General features: G+C 38.0%; 3 protein-coding genes across 3 annotated transcripts in view; 2 read left to right on the forward strand and 1 right to left on the reverse strand.

The window, feature by feature from the left end:
• The window catches only part of LOC100889787 (titin homolog), a 30,306-nt gene extending 26,045 nt beyond the window's left edge, over positions 1 to 4,261 (reverse strand). The window contains exons 1-2 of the mRNA XM_030974320.1: positions 4,010 to 4,261; positions 131 to 277 (exon numbers count right to left, since the gene is read on the reverse strand). Of these exons, the coding sequence (XP_030830180.1) occupies positions 131 to 137 (7 nt within the window). The 5' untranslated portion in view covers positions 138 to 277; positions 4,010 to 4,261. The remainder of the gene's footprint in view (positions 1 to 130; positions 278 to 4,009) is intronic.
• Positions 4,262 to 9,778: 5,517 nt separating this feature from the next.
• LOC115919787 lies at positions 9,779 to 12,746 on the forward strand. The gene is made up of 3 exons (XM_030973981.1): positions 9,779 to 9,948; positions 11,775 to 11,911; positions 12,594 to 12,746. Exons 1-3 carry the CDS (start codon positions 9,825 to 9,827, stop codon positions 12,744 to 12,746), a joined length of 414 nt encoding a protein of 137 aa, XP_030829841.1. The 5' UTR covers positions 9,779 to 9,824.
• LOC115919788 overlaps positions 12,746 to 23,187 on the forward strand; it is a 13,666-nt gene continuing 3,224 nt past the window's right edge. Inside the window, exons 1-7 of the mRNA XM_030973982.1 lie at positions 12,746 to 12,821; positions 13,319 to 13,456; positions 13,959 to 14,069; positions 14,615 to 14,783; positions 15,666 to 15,737; positions 16,447 to 16,517; positions 21,611 to 21,683. Of these exons, the coding sequence (XP_030829842.1) occupies positions 12,746 to 12,821; positions 13,319 to 13,456; positions 13,959 to 14,069; positions 14,615 to 14,783; positions 15,666 to 15,737; positions 16,447 to 16,517; positions 21,611 to 21,683 (710 nt within the window). The remainder of the gene's footprint in view (positions 12,822 to 13,318; positions 13,457 to 13,958; positions 14,070 to 14,614; positions 14,784 to 15,665; positions 15,738 to 16,446; positions 16,518 to 21,610; positions 21,684 to 23,187) is intronic.

Below are 23,187 nucleotides of genomic sequence, written 5' to 3' on the forward strand. Positions count from 1 at the left end.
CGAACCATCAAGGACATGGAATCGAGAAGTCATATGGAATAGACCCTGTGTAGCCTTTCAAACCACAAACACTGTCATATTTAGGTCTGCGGTTGCAAGACTATCCATACCGTAATTTCCCTAAACTTACCATTCATCTTGATCTCTTTTCCTTTACAATTTCCAAGTAGAATGCTGCTAATGATTGCACTTTATACCTCCGAAACAGACGTCATAGTTTGGTGAAATTATTGTTCCATCTGTTGTTTGGCTCAATCTAATGACAGGAAGTAAATATCTGAAATAGAAGTGTCATAACAAAATAATGTTGGTTAAAGATAAACAATTATCTGAGGCTTAATGGTACTGTTTAGCATGAAATGCCACCTAAAAAATCACACATTTGAGCTGTAAATATCTGAATGGAAGCATAAAAACAAAACTAATATTGGATAAACAATAACAAAGTAACTGAGGCTTTATAACCACATACCACTAAAAGAATATGAAAAGCTTACAATAGCTGAATAAACAGTGAAAATAAAGAGTTTGTAAATGGCTGCAGAGAGTTTTATGTTGCCTTCAACAGATGTGGAAAATAAGGAACAAACAAAATAATTCTCCAAAACCACTTCCTTCATCATAATTTTCATTGACATCTCTTTGTACTTTACATTTTAAATTAATGTATTGACAATTTAATATGATTTTTTAAATAGAAATAGTGCTCTCTCTACTTATAGAATACAATTAGAAGTAAATACCAAGGTGTCGGGAGGGCTGGATAAACATAAAGAGGAACTGAGTCAAAATAAACATCATACATTTTTGTAGCTTCTGAAAGTCATGTACATTATTATGCAGGGCTCGACAATAATACTAACAATGCACCCAAGACACATGGGTACAACAAATCTAAGTCTGAGGTCTCTGGAGTCTGACCCCAAAAATTTCAAAATTGTAACATAGTGCTCAAGAATACAGACTCTAAAAATTCAAATCCTAACCCCTGTTCAAAAGAGTTAATGTGTAGCCAGGCATTACGTCACAATCCTTCCAGTATAAACACACTTTTTATATTTTATAAATCGCTATCTGGTATGTCACTACTGTTCTTCCATTTAAAACACTTTGTTGAATTTAGGTCAATAATTAAAAGGAACATCAAAAGCCTATCAACAAAATCATTCATCCGGATCCCTATAACAATATGTATACATAAACATGTAGTTAAACTCCCAAAGAACATGTTACAAGTTATAAATTCCATGGGTATGAGCATGGTGTACAAAGAGAGAGGTATAACTTACATGTACATCTTTGAGTCCTATAAATTAGGATGGCACATCATAAGCTATGCTGAACTGAAACCACTTAGTCCTATTTAACGGCCCATATGAAATCCTCAAGAATCGTTAATAATTCATTATCGGGCCAATGCATGCAAATTCTCATTTGCCTTAAATCATTGTAAATTTGTTAATACTTACATTGATATAATACATTCAAACTCATATATATCATATGTTGTACAAAATAGAGATTACCGGTATAACAAAAGGGGGTCTAATCATAATTACTAGGAGTCATGGTTTTAAAGAAGATATTTCACTCAATTTTACTAAAGTTTTCAATTCTCCATCAAAATTACCATTAGTGCTATACATTTACACGTATGTGCCAGTAATACCATGTGTATACCTAGTTATTTTATGCCAGGTCCTTTAAAAATACAGTACAAAATGGAGAATTTACATTCTTCTTATTGTAAAGGAATAATACAGAAAGCTTAATCAACTTTTTCTACCCTTTGACTACCAGTACCTGAATAATTTTGTTCAGATTTCCATATAAATATATACACTTGTAGCATCTCCGTTTCGGATACCCGGTAAACATTTTGTAACAGGATGTCAAGAAATAGATATCATTATTGACCTATACATTCCTCCGGCTGACTTAAAATGTAGATCACAATTATAATTACATGTAATTACTATTAGCACCAGCCTTAAATGTGCACATGTACACGATTGTACATACAATACATGCTTCTGTAAAATAGCTGTGTGGTCAATTTATGAGCAAATTCACAAAGCAAATACCAACTTTCCAACCTGGACCAAATACAAACCTAAGTACCAACCCTATACATGTAGATTGAGTACGGAAGGGCTGAAGTCATTTTCGCTCATCATCCAGGTTACTGGTTCTAAGCAACAGAGCCTGTGCATAAGGTTCACAGCAAAATCATTCAAGCAACGGCCTGGAGCAGCTAGGCAAATTCAGTGTTTGGCACTGGTGTGGTCATGATCACCAAGCCATTGTTTAGCACAAAATTGATTGGAACCAGCGACCTTGAAAGCTTGGCCATTATGATTGCACATTCGGATATTCTCTAGGATAAAACAACACCCAGAGTATGTGTGGCCTACAATGTACACGTACATCATGTGTAAATATATATGGCCTAGAATTGTTCAATTAAAATGTGTTTCTTTCAAGTACATAATTGTCTGTTTGGTATTAGAAGGGCATTATTCATGATATACTTTGCACAGAGTTAAAGCCCTTTAGCCTCTTAACAGCCAAAATCTAAAAGTGTAGCATTTCCTGACTGAATCTCAATAAATTTATTTCCGGGATGCCACAAATACAATTTGGATGCATTTATCCTGGTCAGTTTTGACAAATGGTTAGTTTCAGTTTCACATGCAAGTACAAGAAGTAGACTTATCATGATTAAATATACCAGCTCTTGAACTTTGTGCCTTTTAAATAGGCCTTATAAAGATCAACATCTGAATATATATGTTCTACGTACCTCGCAATTTTATTGACAATAAAATATTAAATCAGCCCAGGTAAATTTATATTGTATACCCTCAAGCCCCCTGTTGCCAGATGGTATGCATGTAAATAAATATGTACATGTAGGGCCTGTTAATAAATAAATATTAAATGCCTAATAGTCCACTCCAAATTTTATTAAACCGAAATGGAAATTCTTTTTGCCCAATTGATCGTGAGCCCGGCAGATCTATGCAATTAAAGAATGACATGTGATGTAATAACATATTCTTTTCTTCTTCTTCAAGATAATCTGTCTCCTTCAATACTGAAGATTCTTGCAGATGCCGTATATACTCCCACCTAATATTGGGGTGTGCAGGTGGACCACTATACCGGGGTTCCCCCCACTCTTATACGAATAGTGCAGTGAGTTCTTAACGTGCAAGGGTGGTGACTCTCCTGTACACGGGGCCTCCATTTAACGTCCTATCTGAGGGACGGAGTGCTTTCCACTTAAGCCTGCATCTAAGAAACAAGGGAAGGGGCACGTTAACACACAACGCAGACTTCAGTCATCCGCCTGGGTGAGATACGAAGCCGAGATCATTGATACGACAGGCAGATGCTTTACCGACTGAGCCAACTCACCTCCTGCACAGCACATATCACAAATATACCAGTATTGAGCAAGAGGTTTGAAAAATCTATTTTGATTTGATTTTATTTCAGTACACAGTTTGGTCAAAAAATTCAGCTACATTTCAGTCAGCCTTTTAAACACAGAGCTGTATCATGTTTTTATTATAAATGTAATAATTATACAGAGAGAGGACATCAAGAAGTATTAATGAAGAAATGTCATTGTTCTTACAGTAGTTGTGAAATTCACCATAATACATTTACAATTAATGGAATTTCCATGTTTTTCTGGATAACCTTGTACACCATACATGTTGGTCCATGCACTAGGAGTGGAGTATACCTGGTAAATACTGCCAGCATTCATGGACTTATCAAACTATAGTACCCTGCTGCCGGCCACCATCCTCATGCAGGGCTCAGTCTCAAGGTAATCATCTTTAACAATCATCAAACTTTAATGAATGCATTCATTTCCCCCACAAAATAAAAAACAGCAATTACACATAAACATATTTGCAACAAGTTGTCAATGAGTTACATATATATAGAATAAGAGATCAACTATTAGCATTATAATACTTTCAAAACTACTCACTTCCTAGACTTAGCGTAGCATCCATTCTTGCTCTTCTTGAAACCAACTTTAATCAAGGATGTTCATGTACAGAGTCCATATATAAAACTGTCCTAACAATAAAATCCTACCACTTCCGTTTATTTGCTAAATACAACGTTCACTGGAAAGCAAATGTACATTCGTCAGCCACTGTTTAGTTGTCTGCGAATGCATTCCGCACGCAATATATTCATCATCACAATAAAATACACAGCACACAAATGATTGGGAGAACTTACTCATCGCAGGCTCCAGTGCACTTCAAAATTAGTTTCACAATAGTAGGGGACTCTTTTCAATTTCAGTAGTGCTTGTGTGTCGTCATTGTGTTTCGTACTCCTGTAGCTAACCCTGACTAAGAAAAAACGCCCTATTGTTGTCGCCGTGATTATTTCACCATTTATGGTAACAAATGTCAACAGAGTTATAAGGATGTTCAAAGTTCTTCCGAAATCACCGCCTTCGTACACCTGTCCAGATAAGCCGCAATAGGCGCTAACCCAGGATCTTATAACTTGCACTGTATGCGACTGGTGCACACGCAAACGAATCCAGCTTTAAAACCCCCGTGTGTAAAGGCTAACTGATCCGGGTTTGCCACAGGGGAAACCCCTTTTTTGTATGAATTCGCTCTTTAAGAAAATGTCATTATGAAATGTTCAGGATACTGATTAAGAACAAGATAGAAAGGAGCAGGAATTAATGGATGTATCTCTCTCTCTCTCTCTCTCTCTCTCTCTCTTTAAGTGCCATATCGTTTGACTTTGGCGATCATGCTGTTCCACAACCCTCGGTTCCTAGCCTTCTGTATTAGTACCACTCCCAGTTCTTTCACTCCTCTCTCTTCCAACAATTTCTGCAGACTGTCCATCCAAAGTATCCTCCTTCTTCCCCTACTCCTTCTTCCCACAATTTTCCCTGTCAAAGCAAGATTCTCTAGGCCTTCTTTACGTCGTGTAATGTGACCCATGAACTTCAACTGCCTAATCAACATCTCACGTATCATTTTCCTTTGCACTCCAGCTCGTGTAAGAACTTCCTCATTACTAACTTTGTCAGTCCAGGGGATTTTCATCATTCTTCTTAAAAATCACATTTCGCAACTTTCCAAACGCTTGTTAGTATCAGAGGCTAAAGTCCACGTTTCACTACCATACATAAGTATTGGGTAGATGCAATTCGATACTCTTATTCTGGTCCTCATACTCATTGTTCGATTTATCAGAATTTTGCCTAGCTTTGAAAATGCAGATTTAGCGAGAGCTATCCTTCTCTTGATCTCTGTCTCACATCTGGCATCCTCGGTGATCATGCTGCCGAGGTAGTTAAATGAGGAGACTTGTTTAATAATCTGTTCTTTCAATTTCAAGTTACATTTTGGACTGCTCTTCTTAGAGACCACCAGGCACTTGGTCTTGGTATAGTTGATCTCTAGTCCCATTCTGTCACTTTCTTTTACAACTACATTCAGGAGTCTCTGGAGATCTTTCTCTGATTCAGAAAATAAAACAGTGTCATCAGCATATCTAATATTTGTGATTGAATGGCCACCCACTTGTATCCCATTTTCATCTACCAATTCTCTTAAAATGATTTCACTATACATATTGAACAGGTCCGGCGACATAACACAACCCTGTCTGACTCCCCGTCTGATGTTAATATATTCACTACACTCTCCTTCTACCCTGGTGTATGCAAACTGATTCCAATATAGGCTTTGTAGCAGTCTTAGATCTCTCCTATATAAATTATATCAAGCTTTTTCATCTCTTCAAAAAGTTCTAAATGTTTTACTTTATCAAAAGCCTTTGAATAATCAATAAAACACATGTACACATCCTTTTGGATGTATGGTGAAACAAAAAAGCAAGCAAACAAAAAGCAAGAAATGAGTATTAGAATACTAGGGGTATTCTACTAGACGGCCTTTGCCTCTGAGTGAGGGGGCAGCGAGGAGGGGGGGGGGGGGGGTGCGAGGTTGCGTATTAAGTTATTTGAGGGGGCAGCACTCCTTCCCTCGTTGTGAAATTTTAAAATCAATTACATCATTATTGCTGTTATCATCAATGTTACCCGTGATACAAGGCAACAACTACAGATGTATTTTTAAAAAATTTAGATTAACTAACTAATGAAATAACGTATAACTAATAATTAATAGTATTCATGATTATCAAACCATAACAGTTCAGATTCAAGCGGTTAAGAATTTTTTCCTGTTCATTTAGTAAGAGCTGCTCTTAAATCGATCACCGGTCTCCACTTCAGGCAACGAATTAGTCCCGAAGAAAAAGCAACACGCACTCATACAATACAATACAATACAATGAACATTTAGGGCGCCATTCCCTTAAGGCTCAGAGCGCTAACATCAAATAATATTATTGGTCTTTACTACATGTAGTAATTAAAGGCTACAATTAGATATTCCATATAAAATATTAAATTCAATTGATTAAATTAAATAATTAAACATAGAGGAGAATTCATGTAAAGAGATGAGTTTTCAGAGCCTTCTTCAAAAATATCGATAGAGGCAGATTGTCTGATGGACATGGGGAGATTATTCCACCCTTTGGATGCTGCTACCGTGAAAGTCCTATCCCCGGCTTGGACACGTGTAATTGGATAATTTAGACGGAGGTTATCATTTGAAGATCTGAGATTTCTGCTTGGTGTATATAAAGTTAAACAATTAGACAGGTAATTAGGAGCTAGGTGGTGCAATGATTTATAGACATATAAGAGTAACTTAAAAATGATTCGCTGTTGAATTGGAAGCCAGTGAAGGGAATTAATTAATGGTTGAGCTGAATGACTTCTACCGACCTCAAACACAAGGGCCCGAATTCACAAAGCAAGGTTTGAGCTCAGACCAAGGTTTGAGCTCAAACCTCCTTTTGTTTCGCCAAACCTCCCTTTGTTATTTACAAACCAGGTTTGTAAATAACAAAAGGAGGTTTGGCGAAACAAAAGGAGGTTTGAGGTCAAACCTTGGTCTGAGCTCAAACCTTGCTTTGTGAATTCGGGCCAAGACGTGCTGCCCAGTTTTGTAGGCGCTGGAGACGGTTTACATGTAACTTTGGAAGAGAGGAAAGAAGTCCATTACAATAATCAAGTCTAGAGAGAATTAAAGACCTTACAGCATGATGACAAGTTGATTGATCAATATATCTACGAATTCGTGATATGTTCCTTAAGTGAAAAGTGACCGTTCTACTAACATTGTTAATATGTGAATTCATACTCATATGAACATCAAAGAATGCGCCCAAGTTTTTAATTGTGTCTGTAGGTTTTACGGAAATATTTCCTATGGTGAGAGTTATGTCTGGCAATTTTCTGAAATTGTGTGGTGAAGCAGCAATAAAAAACTCTGTCTTACTGTCGTTCAATTTCAACTTGTTAATGGACATCCAATTCTTTATATCACAGATGCAGTTTTGCAGTGACAACAATGCACAATCTAATTCACCACGTATTTTGGGATCAAATGAAACATATAACTGTATATCATCCGCATATACATGGTATGACACATTATGATGCTGAGTAATATCACTAACCGGGAGGGTGTAAATTGTAAAACCAACAGGACCTACTACAGAACCTTGTGGCAGACCAAACTTGGAAATGATAGGCGCAGACAATTCCCCTGCAATGTCTACTTGTGTTGACCAGCCATCGAGATAACACTGGAACCATTTTAGGGCAGTGCCTTTGATACCAATCCTCGTTGATAAACGAGAGACTAGGATATGATGGTCGATGGTATCAAAGGCTGCTGACAACTCATACAAACCTATCAATGCTGACCCCATTTTGTTTTATAACATTTTCAATTTATGAAATGCATTCAAGTGGGCAATATTCATGCAGAGATAATTGGAATATTTAAGAGCGGTATAGTACAGTACAGAGACAAGTGCGACTGCGTAGTACAGAACACTTCATTAAGGATGTTTCAAAGATAAGCCGTAATTCCCTTCTTATATTCTAAGATAAGTACAGATATCAAAGCGGTGTTGTTTTATTATCACGAGTGCACTTTGTCGGCAACATCAGCCCACTTCTTCGTTAGCTAGAGGGAGCTAGAGAGAGAGCTAGAGAGAGAGAGAAAGAAAGGGGAGAGAGAGAGAGAGAGAGAGATAGGGAGAGAGGGGGAGAGGGGAGAGAGAGAGAGAGAGAGAGTGGGAGAGAGAGAGAGAGAGAGGGGGGGGGGGGGAGAGAGAGAGAGAGGGGGGGGGGAGGGGCCTGCCATCACTAGGGGACGTATAGATGGGATGTGACGTTGTTAAATATCCAGGACCCCTCTTCAGCCTGATTCAGGCTTTGCAAATATCGGGGCGTTGGCGTTACCTTCCCCTGCTCCTCTGTATACAGCAAACTTCCCTGTTGATATTTTTTTTAAATAATTGTTCTTATCCTGTCTGTTATTATGTGGCCAATAAATTGTATTTGCCTCTTTCTTATTGTTTTCAAAAGTGATGGTTTTACTCTTGCCTTTCTGAAACTTCTTCATTTGTTATAATTTTCTGTCCATGCTAATTATATTCATAATATTTCTCAAGAACCGGGTTTCTGTAGCCTCTAATATAATATATTCTATCGAGCTCTTTGTTAATATTATTGTCCAACACTCACACCCTTTGAAAAGAACTGACGAGGCATATGTTTAATACATGGATTTTGGCTTTCATAGTAATGTTCTTATTTTTCATCACGGATTTCATCTTATCTTATATCTTACAACGATATTATTAATATGCATAAGCTTGACCCTTCTATGGTGTCCTACGTGGTGCCCTACATGTACAATTAGCTGTCAGTTTGTCAATATTAAAGGTATAGACCAGTTCTGGTCATGCGATTGCATTGTGAAAGAAACGTTGTGGAATCGATCAGAAAAGGTTGATCATCTAGCATGTAAGTATTGGTGTGTACTGCAAGGTTCTGGAATCATCAAAATGATAAGAAATTCGGCCCAGTTGGTAAAGTTACAAGCACTGTACACAGAAATATGTATATGGACCACGCTATATCTATCCAGTCGGTATAGATATAATAATTTACCAAATATATAAATAATATTAAAAGGCGGTTTCCCGGCAAAAATTTTTATCATCACGTATTAGTCAAAACATATTCTTTCACATTATTGGTAATAAGAGCTCCCATTTCATATTTTGAGAGGGGGCGTTTCCAAAACTGGTCTTTACCTTTAAAGAAACGAATAAAATGACGAGAAATTGAACTGTGAAGGCACAAATACTAATGGAAAAAAGATTAGTCGCTAGACCGCCCTTTACTAATTACCTCATATAAGCTTAGGGGTGAATGATACTCCACCAACTATAATGATCGATAGTATAGAGTAATAAAACAAAATGCAAGAATATCAAATACGTTGGTTGTTTCTTATTTCCGACCTCAAGAGTTCTTATGTATATAAGATGAGTTTTCATGAAATTACAAAATAATTATTACCTTAGTTTATTAAGCTCTGCTACTTATCTTTTAAGGATGTCGCAGGAGCTTTCGGCGGTCTTAAAGAAAATGGGATGATGCCTTTGTTTGTTTCCGAAGTCCTGTTTTTCATTACTTTTTGCCGTATGAATGATGAAATAATTTCGTCTTTTGGATAGAATTGCGGCAAGATGATTGGACGTTGTGTTGTTGTTTTTATGTCGGCAAGAGCAGAACATATATCTAATTATTTTTTATAAAGATATGAAGGAGGTCGGAAGTCGTTAAAAATCGTGAAAATCGAGTCATTTTGTTAGTTTTCCCCATGAAGACGGAGAGGAGAGTAACAATATTACTGATTCATTATAGTTCGGGTTTGGAATGCCTATACAACATGGCAAAGTCGTTGCGAGGACTGGCAAGTTTTGTCTTTATGGTAATGTCAGTGGGTAAGTCTGAAAAAATATGTTTTCAGTGTTATAAATCATTTCCTAAACTTGCGAATTGTTGCAAAAATCAATTGTCGATCATCAAAACGGGGATTTTGTCTGTTTAAAATGTCATGTTCTCTTCCGGAAATGTGGGAAATTATAAAATATAAAGGCATGCGGGCATGTTTGAGTAGGCGATTTCTTCCAAATTGGGTATTAATTTATTTATTGATGTATATATCTATCTGTCTGTTTAACTTTCTATCTATCTATCTATCTAATAATTCATTCTGATTTTTGTTTGTGTGGTCTATTCATTCTTTGTATTTATTCATTCATTTATTTATTCATTTATTTATCTATCTATCTAGGTATTTATTAATCTATCCATATATTTATGTATGTAGTTATTTAGTTATTTATTTGTTTGTTTTATTTTTTTTATTAGTTGATTATTTATTCATTGATATGTTATTGGTTTTTTATCAATAAGTTCATTAATCAATTCTTTCTTTTATCTAGGATTCTAGGTCCTTAATATGTTGTATGTTATTTAAAACGATATTTAGATGGGAATATCTACATATATCTAATCGCGAAAATGATGAAATATTTTCTGACCAGATTGTATAAGAAAAAATATACTATAACATTTTAACCATCTTTGATGAAATCACTTAAAGTAAATTAAAAACAATTTTCTATAATTTTTACTTCATACCTTTAATCAGGAAAATATAGCCTAAATGAATGTTACCATGTGTTGTCCAGTTTAACCTTTTGGAGGGGGGGGGGCACTCCTATTTCTGAACGCGTGTTCGTTTTTCCGAACGCGTGTTCGTTTTTCCGAACGAGTTTGTTCATTTCAAGATTTCAAGATTTCAAATTTATTCATGTTTCCAACAAAACATTACAAATCAGTTATAAGCATTTAAAACAAATTTAAGAAATACATGTTGGAAACAGAGGAGTCCACTAAAAAGCAATGCTTGTACAAGTGTGAACACCTCAAATGAAACTTAGGAATAATGAGTCATTAAATTAACTAATCTGTAACTACAAAACAAAAACTACAAAATAGGGGGGGGGGGAAGGGGAATGCCAACAGAGACGAGAAAGGGACAAGACAATACTATACACGACAAAGATAGAAGAACACGGTCATAATACAAAGAGCAGACAATGACAAAAAGAAGTGAGAGATCGAGGGTACAGAAAATAATACCAAAAGATGAGCTGCATGTGGTTCGGAACATTTTTGGTAAGCGGACACTTTTTTTTTTTTTTTTTTTTTTGGAGTCCAAAAAAAAATCGCAACGACTAAGCCAGCAGCTGAATAAGCGGGGGGGGGGGGGGGGGGGGGGGGGGGGGGGGGGGGGGGTAAGAAGACCCTTTTTTTTTTGGGGGGGGGGGTCTCGAAATTTGAAACTTTGACATTTTCTTTGGGGCGGGCGGGGGGGGGGGGGGTAAGGTCACCTTTTTTAGGTCAGCCATGTGCATATTTTTTTTTTTTTTTTTTTTTATAATTAAAAAATAAATAAAAAAAATAAATAAATAAAACCCAAAGGGGGGGGGGGGGGGGGTAGTTATTTTTCAAGGGGGTTTACACACATAAAAATACCAAAGGGGGGGGGGGGTTGAATATATCAGAGAATCAAATAACTAGAATACAAAATTTGAACATTTTGAATCTTTCTCATTAAGTGTCCTTCGTACGAGTCTTTCTATTCTAATTGAAAAGAATCGTGATTAGATTTTTTTTTAAATTTAAGGTACTAACACTTCCCTTGAGTTGATTTATCAAAAGTTTACTATAAATTCGTCCCTGGCGTCACTGCTTTTAGGACTAGTCCACGCTGAACATGGTGAGTGCGAGGATTTCAAGGACTACTTTTCGACACTGGTCTCACCAGACTATCCCGACCCCTACCCACCGGCTACCCGACGGCAATGGTATATGGAGATCCCCGAAGGTGTGCAGGTAAAGACATTACAAAAACGATGTACTTCACTTAATTAGTTGGTATTTTCAACAATGATAACAACAACAAGAGAAACATTGAAAAAATATTTTGTTAAATTCTCTGTACCTCACGAATTGATAGGAGGGATTCAGTTCAATAATAGTTAGTACGACCAGGCGCCATGATAATATATAATATTTCTTCCTTACTTCACCCCTCACCAAGGTTAATCGTTAATGAATACCAAATATCAGCTGTAATAAGTACTATTTCACCTTGGAGTAAGATAATTGTTTTCTGGCCCTCCAAAAAGCAATGCTTACCGTATTAGAGAAACATGCCTATTTCTATATTTCTGTCGTAAACGCACTCAAAGGGAAAATGGCAAGATTGCCTACAATCTTTGTTTAATTGTTTTCATTTATAGATAAACAGTTCTCTATATTGTTGTGGTCATTGTTGTCGCTGTCGTACCTCGGAAAACTCATTAACTTCCATCGATGCCTCCATAATGTTCTTGGTCATTACTCATGATCTTTGAAAAGTAAATCTAAATATCTTTAAGATACTAGCAGAATATTCTTTAAAAATTTAGTTCATTTCATCGTAGAAAAGTAAACAGAAATGCAGTAACAATATACCCTCTCATCCGTACACATGCTAAGGCAATTTTGATTAACCATTATGGTTTAACCCTAGGCCCTCATTCGCGTAAACGCCCTCGAAATAGAAAGAACATGGGATTACCTGACTCTTGAACACACCCACCAGACTGCACACGGCACTAATGTTACTCGCTTCCCATTGGTCAGTGGTAATGTGACGTCAATATTGCTCCGGAGGGAAATGTGATGTTGGACTTTTGCAGTGACGAGTTTGAAAATTTCGATGGCTTCTCCTTTGATTTACGCACACGTGAAATCAACAGTAAGCAAATTTAAAAATATTTTCCATTTTCCTAGTAAATCTTTCTCTCTTTTATTTCTACATATATCTTTTGCTAATTTATCTGAAAATTGTACCCTTTTATAAACATAAATTTTCCTCAAAATTGTAAAGAAAAACAAACAAACAAAAATTGAAACATAACAAATTGTTAGAATACTTAAAGACTCTTGAACGTAAATTGTTCAATGCGTTGCTCTTTTTAAAGGAAAATATTCTGACGACATTACGAACCCTTTACAGTGGATTTTCCATCTTTTATTCCTGTTTTTAAGAGAAAACAATAATTGCTTTAATAATATATTTATTAAAAAAAGCACACACAACGATGATTTTATTTCGAAAGGGTAAAAAAAAAAGATAAAAACAATTAAAACAAATTTGAAACACTTAGAAACTGGTAAAGTCGTTAAATGCTGATATTTTATTTGTTAAGGTCCTAAATAAGTAAAATCTCTTGCTATTTCCACGTATTTTAGATACTTTCGACCTGGGTTGTTACGAACCCGATGTTGAGACCTTTGCCTGTGCTTCGGGGGTGCAGTACATCCACGCCATCGCACGATGTGATAGGATCGTAGACTGTCATGACCACTCGGATGAAATCGGCTGTGGAGGTGAGGATGAAAGGGAGGAAGAGAGAGGTGAAGAGGAGAGAGCGACGGAGAGGAGAGAGCGATGGAGGGAGTGGGAGAGAGAGAGATAGAGTAGAGAGAGAGAGAGAGGGGGGGAGAGAGAGAGAGAGAGAGAGAGAGGGGGGAAGAGAGAGAGAGAGAGAGAGAGAGAGAGAGAGGGGATGGAGAAGGTGAGAGGGAGGGAGATAGGGAGGCAGGGAGTGAGGGAGGGAGGAAGGGAAGGAAGACGAGAAAGAGGGTGTAAGCGCTTAAATGGGTTATCATGTCAAGGTATACATCACTTGTACATTCAATAATATAAATTTACTTATATTTTGTCAAATAAAGGTCAGTCAATCATTTTTATAATATATGATAATCTCTCTCCCTCTCCCTCTCCCTCTCCCCCTCCCTCTCCCTCTCCCTCTCCCTCTCTCTGTCTCTCTGTCTCTGTCTCTAACTTCGTCTGTCTCCTTTATCGACTTTTCCCTTTGTTTAAATGCAGATTGTCCTCCCGATACCTCTCAGTGTGAAGGGACTGATATATGCATTCATTCTAAATTCCTTTGTGATGGAGTGTTTGACTGCCCTCATCAGGATGACGAGAACTGTATAGGTATGAAACTCGCGTTTTTAATACTTGTTATACTTTGTATGGGGGGGGGGGGGGGAGGGGGTAGGGTAATAGGCACGTCTTGATAGTCCAATAGCTTTCTGTTAGTGCTATGATTTTCGTTTGACCAGTGGACTGTTTCCCCTACAGGCCCTATGATTTCATAGTATGAATACAATTCGGATGTTTATAGTATACGCTGCTTTGAATAATATACGCGTGCAGAGTAGAAACTGTAGTAATTTTTTTTTAAATGGTCCATTCAAGTTGGAACCAGCCGTCTATAATAATGCTACCAAATTGTCATATTGACGAATTGACGATGTTCACGTGTTTATCAAATAACGTTATTGTGATGACAATTTCGATTTTGATTTTTTTTTTAAACGTCAGTTCTCTCCCGTTTTGTTAATGATTATAAAGAAATGATTATGAAACGGAAATTTGCTAAATAACTAGTTCTTTGTCTCAATGTTATCTCATTTATTTCCGAATTAAAAAAAAAAAATCAAATCAAAATCAAAATCAAATTTACCTTTGATCCCTAGATTCAAAGTGTCCCGATGGATGCATATGTGGAGAGGGCCCCTATGCCCATTTCTTCGGGCCAAGTCGAGCCTTCTGCGCTGCACCTGGCTACCTCCCATACTGGACGAATGGGACAACGACTTGGAACCAGGAGTATGCAATGAATACCACACTAAGAACCGTCGTCATGTGAGTATAGCTCGTTTAAGAGGCGCAGTCGCATGGATGGGGGGGGGGGGGGGGGGGGGGGGGGGGAGGGGCGTGTCTTTCCCTCGCACGGCGAAAAAAAAGAAGAAATTGGTCAATTTTAAAGAGAAAGAAAGGGATGGAGGGATATGGACGGGGAAAATCGATAGGGTCCTCTTTTATACATGTATCTCTTCCCTAAACATGCAACATAAAAAGGGAAAAATAAAGAGTTTTAATAAAGATGGGAAAGAGAAAGATTAGAAGAAACGTGAAAAGATAGACGATATGATCACCCCCCACTCACACCCTTGTACGGGCATCCTGTTAATTCATCCAACGTTAGTAAGATCGTAGCCCACGTATTGTGCCAGTAACCCATCAATACTTTAACCTATGCTTGGTAGCTTAGGGTTGGCACAATATGGGAAGGGGTGCTGTGATGTGATGCCCCCTCCTTATTAAGAAATCGATAAAGTCGGGAGGTAAGAGGACACTTTTTTTTTGGTCTCGAAATTTGAACATTTGACATTTTGTTCCGTTGGAGGGGGGGGGGGGGGGTAAGGTCAGCTTTTTTAGGTCAGCCATGGGAATATATATATATATATATATTTTTTTTTTTTTTTTTTTAATGAAAAAAATAAATCCAAAGGGGGGGGGGGGTTTAGGGTGGTTTAGGGGGGGGGGGTTTACACACAAAAAAATACCAAAGGGGGGGGGTTAACCCCCCCCCCCCCTGTGTACGCGCCTGAGATCCCCCATAAATTATGTTAAGGATTAAAAGATAATATGGTTCATCAAAGATTGCGAAGGCCAACAGCAAATGTATTTACTTACTGCATTATTATCTTGTTTTCCCTTAATTTTGATTATCAATACTTGTAGAGACCTCCATGACATTCCCTTAATGCATCTCGATCCAGGAAGCTTCATCGGTGCTACAAATCTGAATACCCTGTGAGTATGTCATTGAATATTATTATTGGGCAAAGAGAAAGAGATGGAGAAAGAGAAAAGAAAGAGAGTGAGAGAGAGAGAGAGAGAGAAAGACAGAGAGAAAAGGAGAGGGAAAGAAAAAGTGATAGAGAAAGAGATAGGGGAAAAGAAAGAGAACCAGAAAGAGAAAGATAAAGAGAAAAAGAGAGAAAGAGAAAGAGACGGAGAAAGATAAAGAGAAAAGGAGAGAGAAAGAGAAGAAGAAAGAGGAAGAGGAAGAAAGGTACAAGTAAGGAAATGATCATTGATCCAGGGCAATTTGAAGAGTCTTTGAAAACGATAACTTATTTTGTATTGCATGATATCGTTGACTTGATAGATTTGTTTGGCCATTTATAATTCAAATAGGCTGTAATATATGTTAAAATGTAAATTTCTTAATCATTGGCATATCTTTTAAACTGGTATTTTGTTTACATTATTTATTCGTTTTATAACTATTATATAATGCTGTTGCTGTCTTTTCGTTTCCTTTGTTCTCTATTATGTGTCTTCCTTTTCTCCTATCCATTCGATCCCCTCCCTCCATCCTTTTCATCCCTCCTTTCAACTCTCTCTCTCTCTCTATCTCTCTCTGTTTCTCTCTCCCTCACTCTCCTTTTGTTCTCTCCCTCTCTCTCCTTTTGTTCTCTCTCTCCCTCTCCTTCTTCTCTCTCCCTCTCTCTGGTAGTGACCTGACTAACTGTGATATCGATCATCTCCCTTCTGGTGTCTTCGATGGTGCGCTCGCCTCTATAAATTGTAAGTAAAACTTTCTCAATTAAAAAAATATCGAACTATTAAAAGTTATCAGTAGTTATTGTTTAAAATAGAAATATGAAGGATCATTTAAAAAAAAAAAAAAATTGCAATTATATCAAACATAAATAGAAGAAAATCATTCATTGACTCTTCCTTTTCAATGTGGCATTTATTGTTTCGTGGTCGCTATTCACATTTTCCAAACTTTAGTTACAATATTCATTTGTAGTGCCTTCTGTTGGTAGACTTTTGGGGTATAATATGGGCTGTTTTATGTTTCGCATGTGGATAGATGCTCAAAATCAATCTGTTTGAAAGATCCTGAGTTTTTATCGTGTCGTGAATAGATTAACACAGTACATTACTTCGTGTACATTAATATCTTCCTTATTATTTCCTTCCAGAGTTATGTGGTAAACTTGTTTCAGCAAGGGCCAAGTCAGGAGAGGTTTCAAAAGATCAGTCTTAAAAGTTTCACCCATTCTTGTATTGTTGTTAACAAGACAGCAAACTGCAATGTACTTTATCATTTATCATGTTATTTCAGGTACATTCGAAATAACAAGTTGAGGTATTTAGAGAAGGGGACGTTTCGTGGACTCTACAACCTGTATCTACTGTAAGTACCGACACTGTTGATAATTGTTGCTCAGGGGCGTTGCCTGAATCCAGTGGCCTATAGAACCCCGCCATTGCATTTAGAGAACCATTGTAGTTTAGAGGGGGGGGGGGGGGGGGGGGAAGAAGAAGAAAAAAACAACAACATGAGAGTCATGATAAAAGGGCCTTTGAACTTCGGAGAGGTCGTCTTACGCATGGTAATGGATCTTAAAGAATCGGAGGACCTTTACTTTATGTATTTCTGTTGCTTTTCAGGGACTTTTTACCCCTTTTTGTTTCCTTGTCAGAGATCTATCAGAACTATCGGCCCATTCCTCTTTAGAGAATCCTGGATCCGACTTTCAAGTTACAACCACCTTATGACGGAAAGATTACTTTTGCAATATAATACACGGTGCTTCCTTTTATGTCTTTTGTTTCTGATTTTCTTCATTTGATTAATAAAGCTTTGCAGAGTTCAACTTTCTGACGAGGTTTGAGGAAGGCTGTTTCGAAGGGCTGACCAATCTATTCTTTATGTAAGTATTGAGACAGCCATGTTGAGTTTGTGGTATCCTGAAATATTATTGAAAGAGCACCACCTTACGTTCATACTAGACACAACTTTGTTTCCTTTACTAGTTTATGGAACATCGTTCGATATACATAATTGTACGGCGTTAACAAAAAGAAGGATGTTGTATTGCCTTTTGCGACCGACCCACAAATCTTAAAATCTACGGTTGGCTTTATAATAGAGTTTTTTTTTTTTAAATTTGTTTTAACAGTTTTTAGAAAAACAAGCGTTTAATGAATAAAAAGTTATTCATTTCGTTTGTTTTTATAAATGGGATATAAACAGGCGCGGATCCAGGGGGGGGGGGCCGAGCGGGCCTTGGCCCCCCCCCCGCAAAAAAAAAAAAAAAAAAAAAAAAAAAGAGAGAGAAGAAAGGAAAAGAAGGGAAAGAGAAAGAGGAGAGAAAGGGAAAGAAAGAAGAAGAAGAAGAAGAATAAAAGAAAAGGGGGAAGAAGGAGATCGGGGGGACCGAAAGGGCCTTTCCTCCCAGGCTGTTGACCCCCCCCCCCTCCAATCAAAAAAATAAGAGAGAAGGAAGGAAAGGGAAAGAAAAAAAGGAAAAGAGGAGATACTGGCGTACTAATGGGGGGGGGGGGGGGCTTTGGGGAAATCAAATTTAAACGTGGTTTATTTATAATTCCACAACGGTGGATTACAAATAATGCTGAAATGACATAATTTCCGAGATTTGTCCTCACTTTTAGTAAATTATACGTTTGTATATGGTTTGTTGGAAAATGACAAATTCCTAAATTTACAGCCAGGCACGAAATATGATTCTTGAGATTCCTACATGTCAGGGCCCGAGGTACGGCAGGGATCGGGAGCCTCGAGCTCCCTCCCCCCCCCACTTTATTTGAAAAAGTATATTAAAGAGAAAAAAATAGAATGAGCGCAAGAAAGAACGAATAGTTAACTGCCAGTGTTAAAAAATGAGTCATCAAAATATGCTCATCTGACCGTGATTAAATGCCTAAAACCCTTAAGCTTCCGGGGCTCTGCCCCCTGGATTCCACCTAGGGCGCTACGGCAGGCCCTTAGATGCTCATCTGACGGTAATTTAATGCCTAAAACCCCGCTTTTGGGGGGATCCGCCCCCTGGACCCCACGCCAAATAGTGACCTGCCAGTGTCACAAAATAATAGGTATTAAAAAAAAATGATCATCTGACCTTAATTAAACGCCTAAAACCCCTGAGCTTCCGGAGCCGGACAAGTTATCAAAATGTGTTTATCTGACCGCAGGCGCGTAGCCAGCCAGGGGGGGGGGGGGGGGGGTCCCCCAAATCGGAAGAGGACGTAGAAAGTAAAAGGAGCAGACAAAGACAATCTTTGAAATTCAGACAAGGATTAAGAGTATAGAGAACGGTACAACGTATCGTCTTCTTTCTCTAATAATTTAATGAAACGTCAAAGCTTCGCGCAGGAGGGGAGGGGGGGGGGGGGGGGGACTGAATTCAGACAAGGATTAAGAATCGAGAACGGTACAGTGAATCGGCTTCTTTCTCTAATGATTTAATGAAACGTAAAAGCTTCCGCGCTTCGCGCGGGAGGGGGGGGGGGGAACCTGAATTCAGACGAGGATTAAGAGTCGAGAACTCTACAACGAATCGTCTTCTTTCTCTCATAATCTTATAAAACTTAAAAGCTTGGGGGGGGGGGGGACCTGAATTCAGATGAGGATTAAGAGTCGAGAACTCTACAACGAATCGTATTATTTCTTTAACAGTTTTAATGAAACTTCAAAGCTTCCGCGCCTCGCGCAGGAGGGGGAGGGGGGGGGGGACTGAATTTAGACGAGGATTAAGAGTCGAGAACGGTACAACGGGTCGTCTTCTTTCTCTAATGATTTAATGAAACGTAAAAGCTTCCGCGCTTCGCTCGTGAGGGGGAACCTGAATTCAGACGAGGATTAAGAGTCGAGAACTCTACAACGAATCGTCTTCTTTCTCTAATAATTTAATAAAACGTAAAATTTTCCGCGCTTTGCGCGGGATGGGGGAAAAACTAAATTCAGACGCGGATTAAGAGTCGAGAACGGTACAACGAATCGTCTTCTTTCTTTAATAGTTTAATGAAGCGTCAAAGCTTCCGCGCTTCGCGCAGGAGGGGGAGGGGGGCTGAATTTAGACAAGGATTAAGAGTCGAGAACTCTACAATGAATCGTCTTCTTTCGCTAATAATTTAATAAAACGTAAAAGCTTCCGCGCTTCGCGCAGGACGGGGGGGGGGGGCTGAATTACGACAAGGATTAAGAGTCGAGAACTCTACAACGAATCGTCTTCTTTCTCTAATAATTTAATAAATCGTAAAATTTTTCGCGCTTCGCGCGGGAGCGGAAAAAAAACTAAATTCAGACGAAGATTTTGAGTCGAGACCGGTACAACGAATCGTCTTCTTTCTCTAATAATTTAATGAAACGTCAAAGCTTCCGCGTTTCGTGGAGGAGGGTGGGGGAAAACTCGCCCCTCTCTGCACCGATCCCCGTCCGCATTACGTCACTGTTGGTCATCGTTACGTACCAATATTTGGCTCGCATAATTTCAAATTTGGGCCCCCCCCCCTAAGAAATCCTGGATCCGCGCCTGGATATAAATGCATAAATCATAACATTATTCCCAAATTCACACTCGTCTTCTGCCCTAGTTTCGAAATCCTGCTAGCGTAAACAGGTAGACCCGGGCCTCGTGTAAGTGTATATACCATAAACTGCACCAGCTAGAAACAAGCGAGATTTGGGCGTCGGTCGCTGCTTTGAGAAAGAAAGAAAAAAGTTACCTTTTTAAAAATATTTTATATCCGACCGACCGACCGACCGACCCAGGTTCTGGCACCTAAAGGGCAATACAACATTTTAAGGCCTAAATGATGGTGGGTATCTACCTAGGCGCTAGAACCTGGTTTAATAAATATTAGAAAGACTTTCAAACGTTTATATGATACTGTCAATCTATGCATTTATATTATGCATGGTAACTCCTGACATGACGCTGTCGGAAAGTGCGAAGAGTCACTGCGTTATGTAGAGAGAACCTTTATTAAGAAAGGGGGGGGGGGGCGGGTCATTTAGTGCTCGCTGAATGTAATGAATCCGATAATGATAACGATAATAGTGATAATAATAATGTTCTTTACCCAGGGAAACCTCATTAGATTCAATGCTGTTCTTCCGGGGGTCCTGCAATCACTATTTCCCCAGCGATTGTCAGGTACCCATTTGCACCTGAGTGGAGAGTGGAAAATGTAGATTAACGTCTTGCCAAAGAATGTTTGTGCCGGGCTGAGATTCGAACCATCAACCCTTAGATTAAGATTAAGGTACTATGTCCCTTTTGCAGCCAACCTCAAATTCTGTAGAGCTTTGCAGGAATTATGGATATGTCATGTATGTCCTATCTGTGAAATTTAAACGTTAGCAGTGTCCTCATATTCAAATTATGCAAGGAAACACGTTTACTTGCTAGACTTCACTGTCAGACACTATTGAGTGACTGACTGGCTTTTTTTCTTCTTTGGTAATAACACACATGAAAAGAGTTGTAAAGGGTACATGAGCATTAATGTCTACATCAATAACCCACTTCCTGTGATGGCCAAGATTAAACTGATTGAATCTTTGCGCAGCATAAAACGTAATATGACCATTCGATTATTGTCTGAAAATCAAGACTATACTTTGGGCTCTATAGCCCTAAAGTCGATTTGACGACTAATAGTCGTTATTTCCCACTTGCAGACATTTTCAAGCCCCACCTTTTTTAGGGAAGTTCTAAATTAGTATTATCTTTCAAATGCAGTTGGAATTTAACTTTTTCATTTTTTTGGCCTGCAAATGGGACATAGTACCTTTAAGTGGATGAACCACTATACCACGACAACTCCAATTTAACTTGATCATCATCTTTTATATTTCAGAGATCTTGAGTTCAATGGGATAACTGACTTCCGGCCTGGTACCTTCCGTGACCTCGGTGGTTCTCTTGAGAGATTGTAAGTCTTTTTTTTTCTTCTTCGATTAAAGGCCCACTGCACTATTTATAGCTACTTGCGCCCCCTATATAGCACACTGTGCCTAATCGGTGACCATTGGTCCCCATGATCCTCTTTTTCCTATGTTAATTGAGAGCTTAGATGATGAGATAACCACCTGTCAGTGACCATGCTGGGAGGTCTAATCCCTCCTGGCCAAACTAGTGCGATGGGGCTTTAAAAGAATTGATAAATCAATCAATAATTAATAAAGCCCCAAACTGAAGGCCTACACCAGACGTTAATGTCAGGAACACAAAGTTAAATTTATGATTATTATATAAGATAATATAGCGATATCCTTTCTAAATAGACTTCAGTAGATAGCCAACTGATAGTGGTGTAGCTATATAAGCAGGAATTAAGAGGGGTGTATTTGGGCGAGTGCTAATGAATAACGAAACATTACATGGTGAAAGAAAATAAAAAAGAGAAAGGGGGAAAATAAGCGAGAAATGGGAAGAAACTTGAAAGAAAGCGTTTTATATTGGGCTTCTTTCATCCCTCTTTGTCTTTATTTCCTGTGTGCTTTATCAATCATCCCATTTATGCAGTTATGATTAAAGAGCTGTTTTTATTAAATTATTTTGAAGGATAATAACTCGAAATAATCTGACGTCGATCAACTCATCTCTGTTCTATGGACTGGAAGAGACCTTACTTAGAGTGTGAGTATAAGGGTGAATCTTTACTCAACATTTTGTATTATGTTAAAAATCATTACTACGTATCTGATCAATGGATATTCCAAAAAAATGTACGATTGGAGTGGAGTGCCTTTTGTAGTGTACAAAGCATTATAGCGTCTTGCCATACCCACGTTATGTTTGTTGTCTCGAGAGGGCGTTCACCACATTGTGATATAACATACACTTCTTCGATTTAACAATATATTTCAAAAGATTTCGACATAGTAAAACATCTAATACGGTATAGCAATAATGTCAATTTGTGAATTATTCGTAGCCTTTTTTACTCTATAGCTCCACTGACTACTATAGTAATACAATATCTTTAGGCTTAATTATTTTGTTGGTTCATCGATGAACCGACTTTCAATAATGTTTACTTTTATTCTGTTTTTTTTAAAGACGAAATTTGAATTTTTCTTCTTCTTCTTCTTCTTCTTCTTCTTCTTCTTCTTCTTCCGTTGTATAGGAACATAGATAACAACGAACTGAAATACATCGAACCAGGAACCTTTCATAATATGACTATTCTTCAAGATATGTAAGTATATTAGTGAAAGAAGAGAATGACAAATGAAAATGAGAAATTTAATATAAAGGATAAAACTATGAAATGTATAAATGACAACTGTATGGAAAAAGAGGGAATAAGGAGGGGAGAGAGAGGTAGAGAGAGAGATAGATAGAGAGAGAGAAAGAAAGAAAGAGAGAGCTAGAGAGATAAACTGGGCGAGGAGTGTGAATTTCACGAAACTGGTATTCTCTCTTCGCTGTTT

The sequence above is a fragment of the Strongylocentrotus purpuratus genome, unplaced genomic scaffold, assembly GCF_000002235.5.
Source record: "Strongylocentrotus purpuratus isolate Spur 01 unplaced genomic scaffold, Spur_5.0 spur5_scaffold_7, whole genome shotgun sequence".
Lineage (NCBI taxonomy): Eukaryota > Metazoa > Echinodermata > Echinoidea > Camarodonta > Strongylocentrotidae > Strongylocentrotus > Strongylocentrotus purpuratus.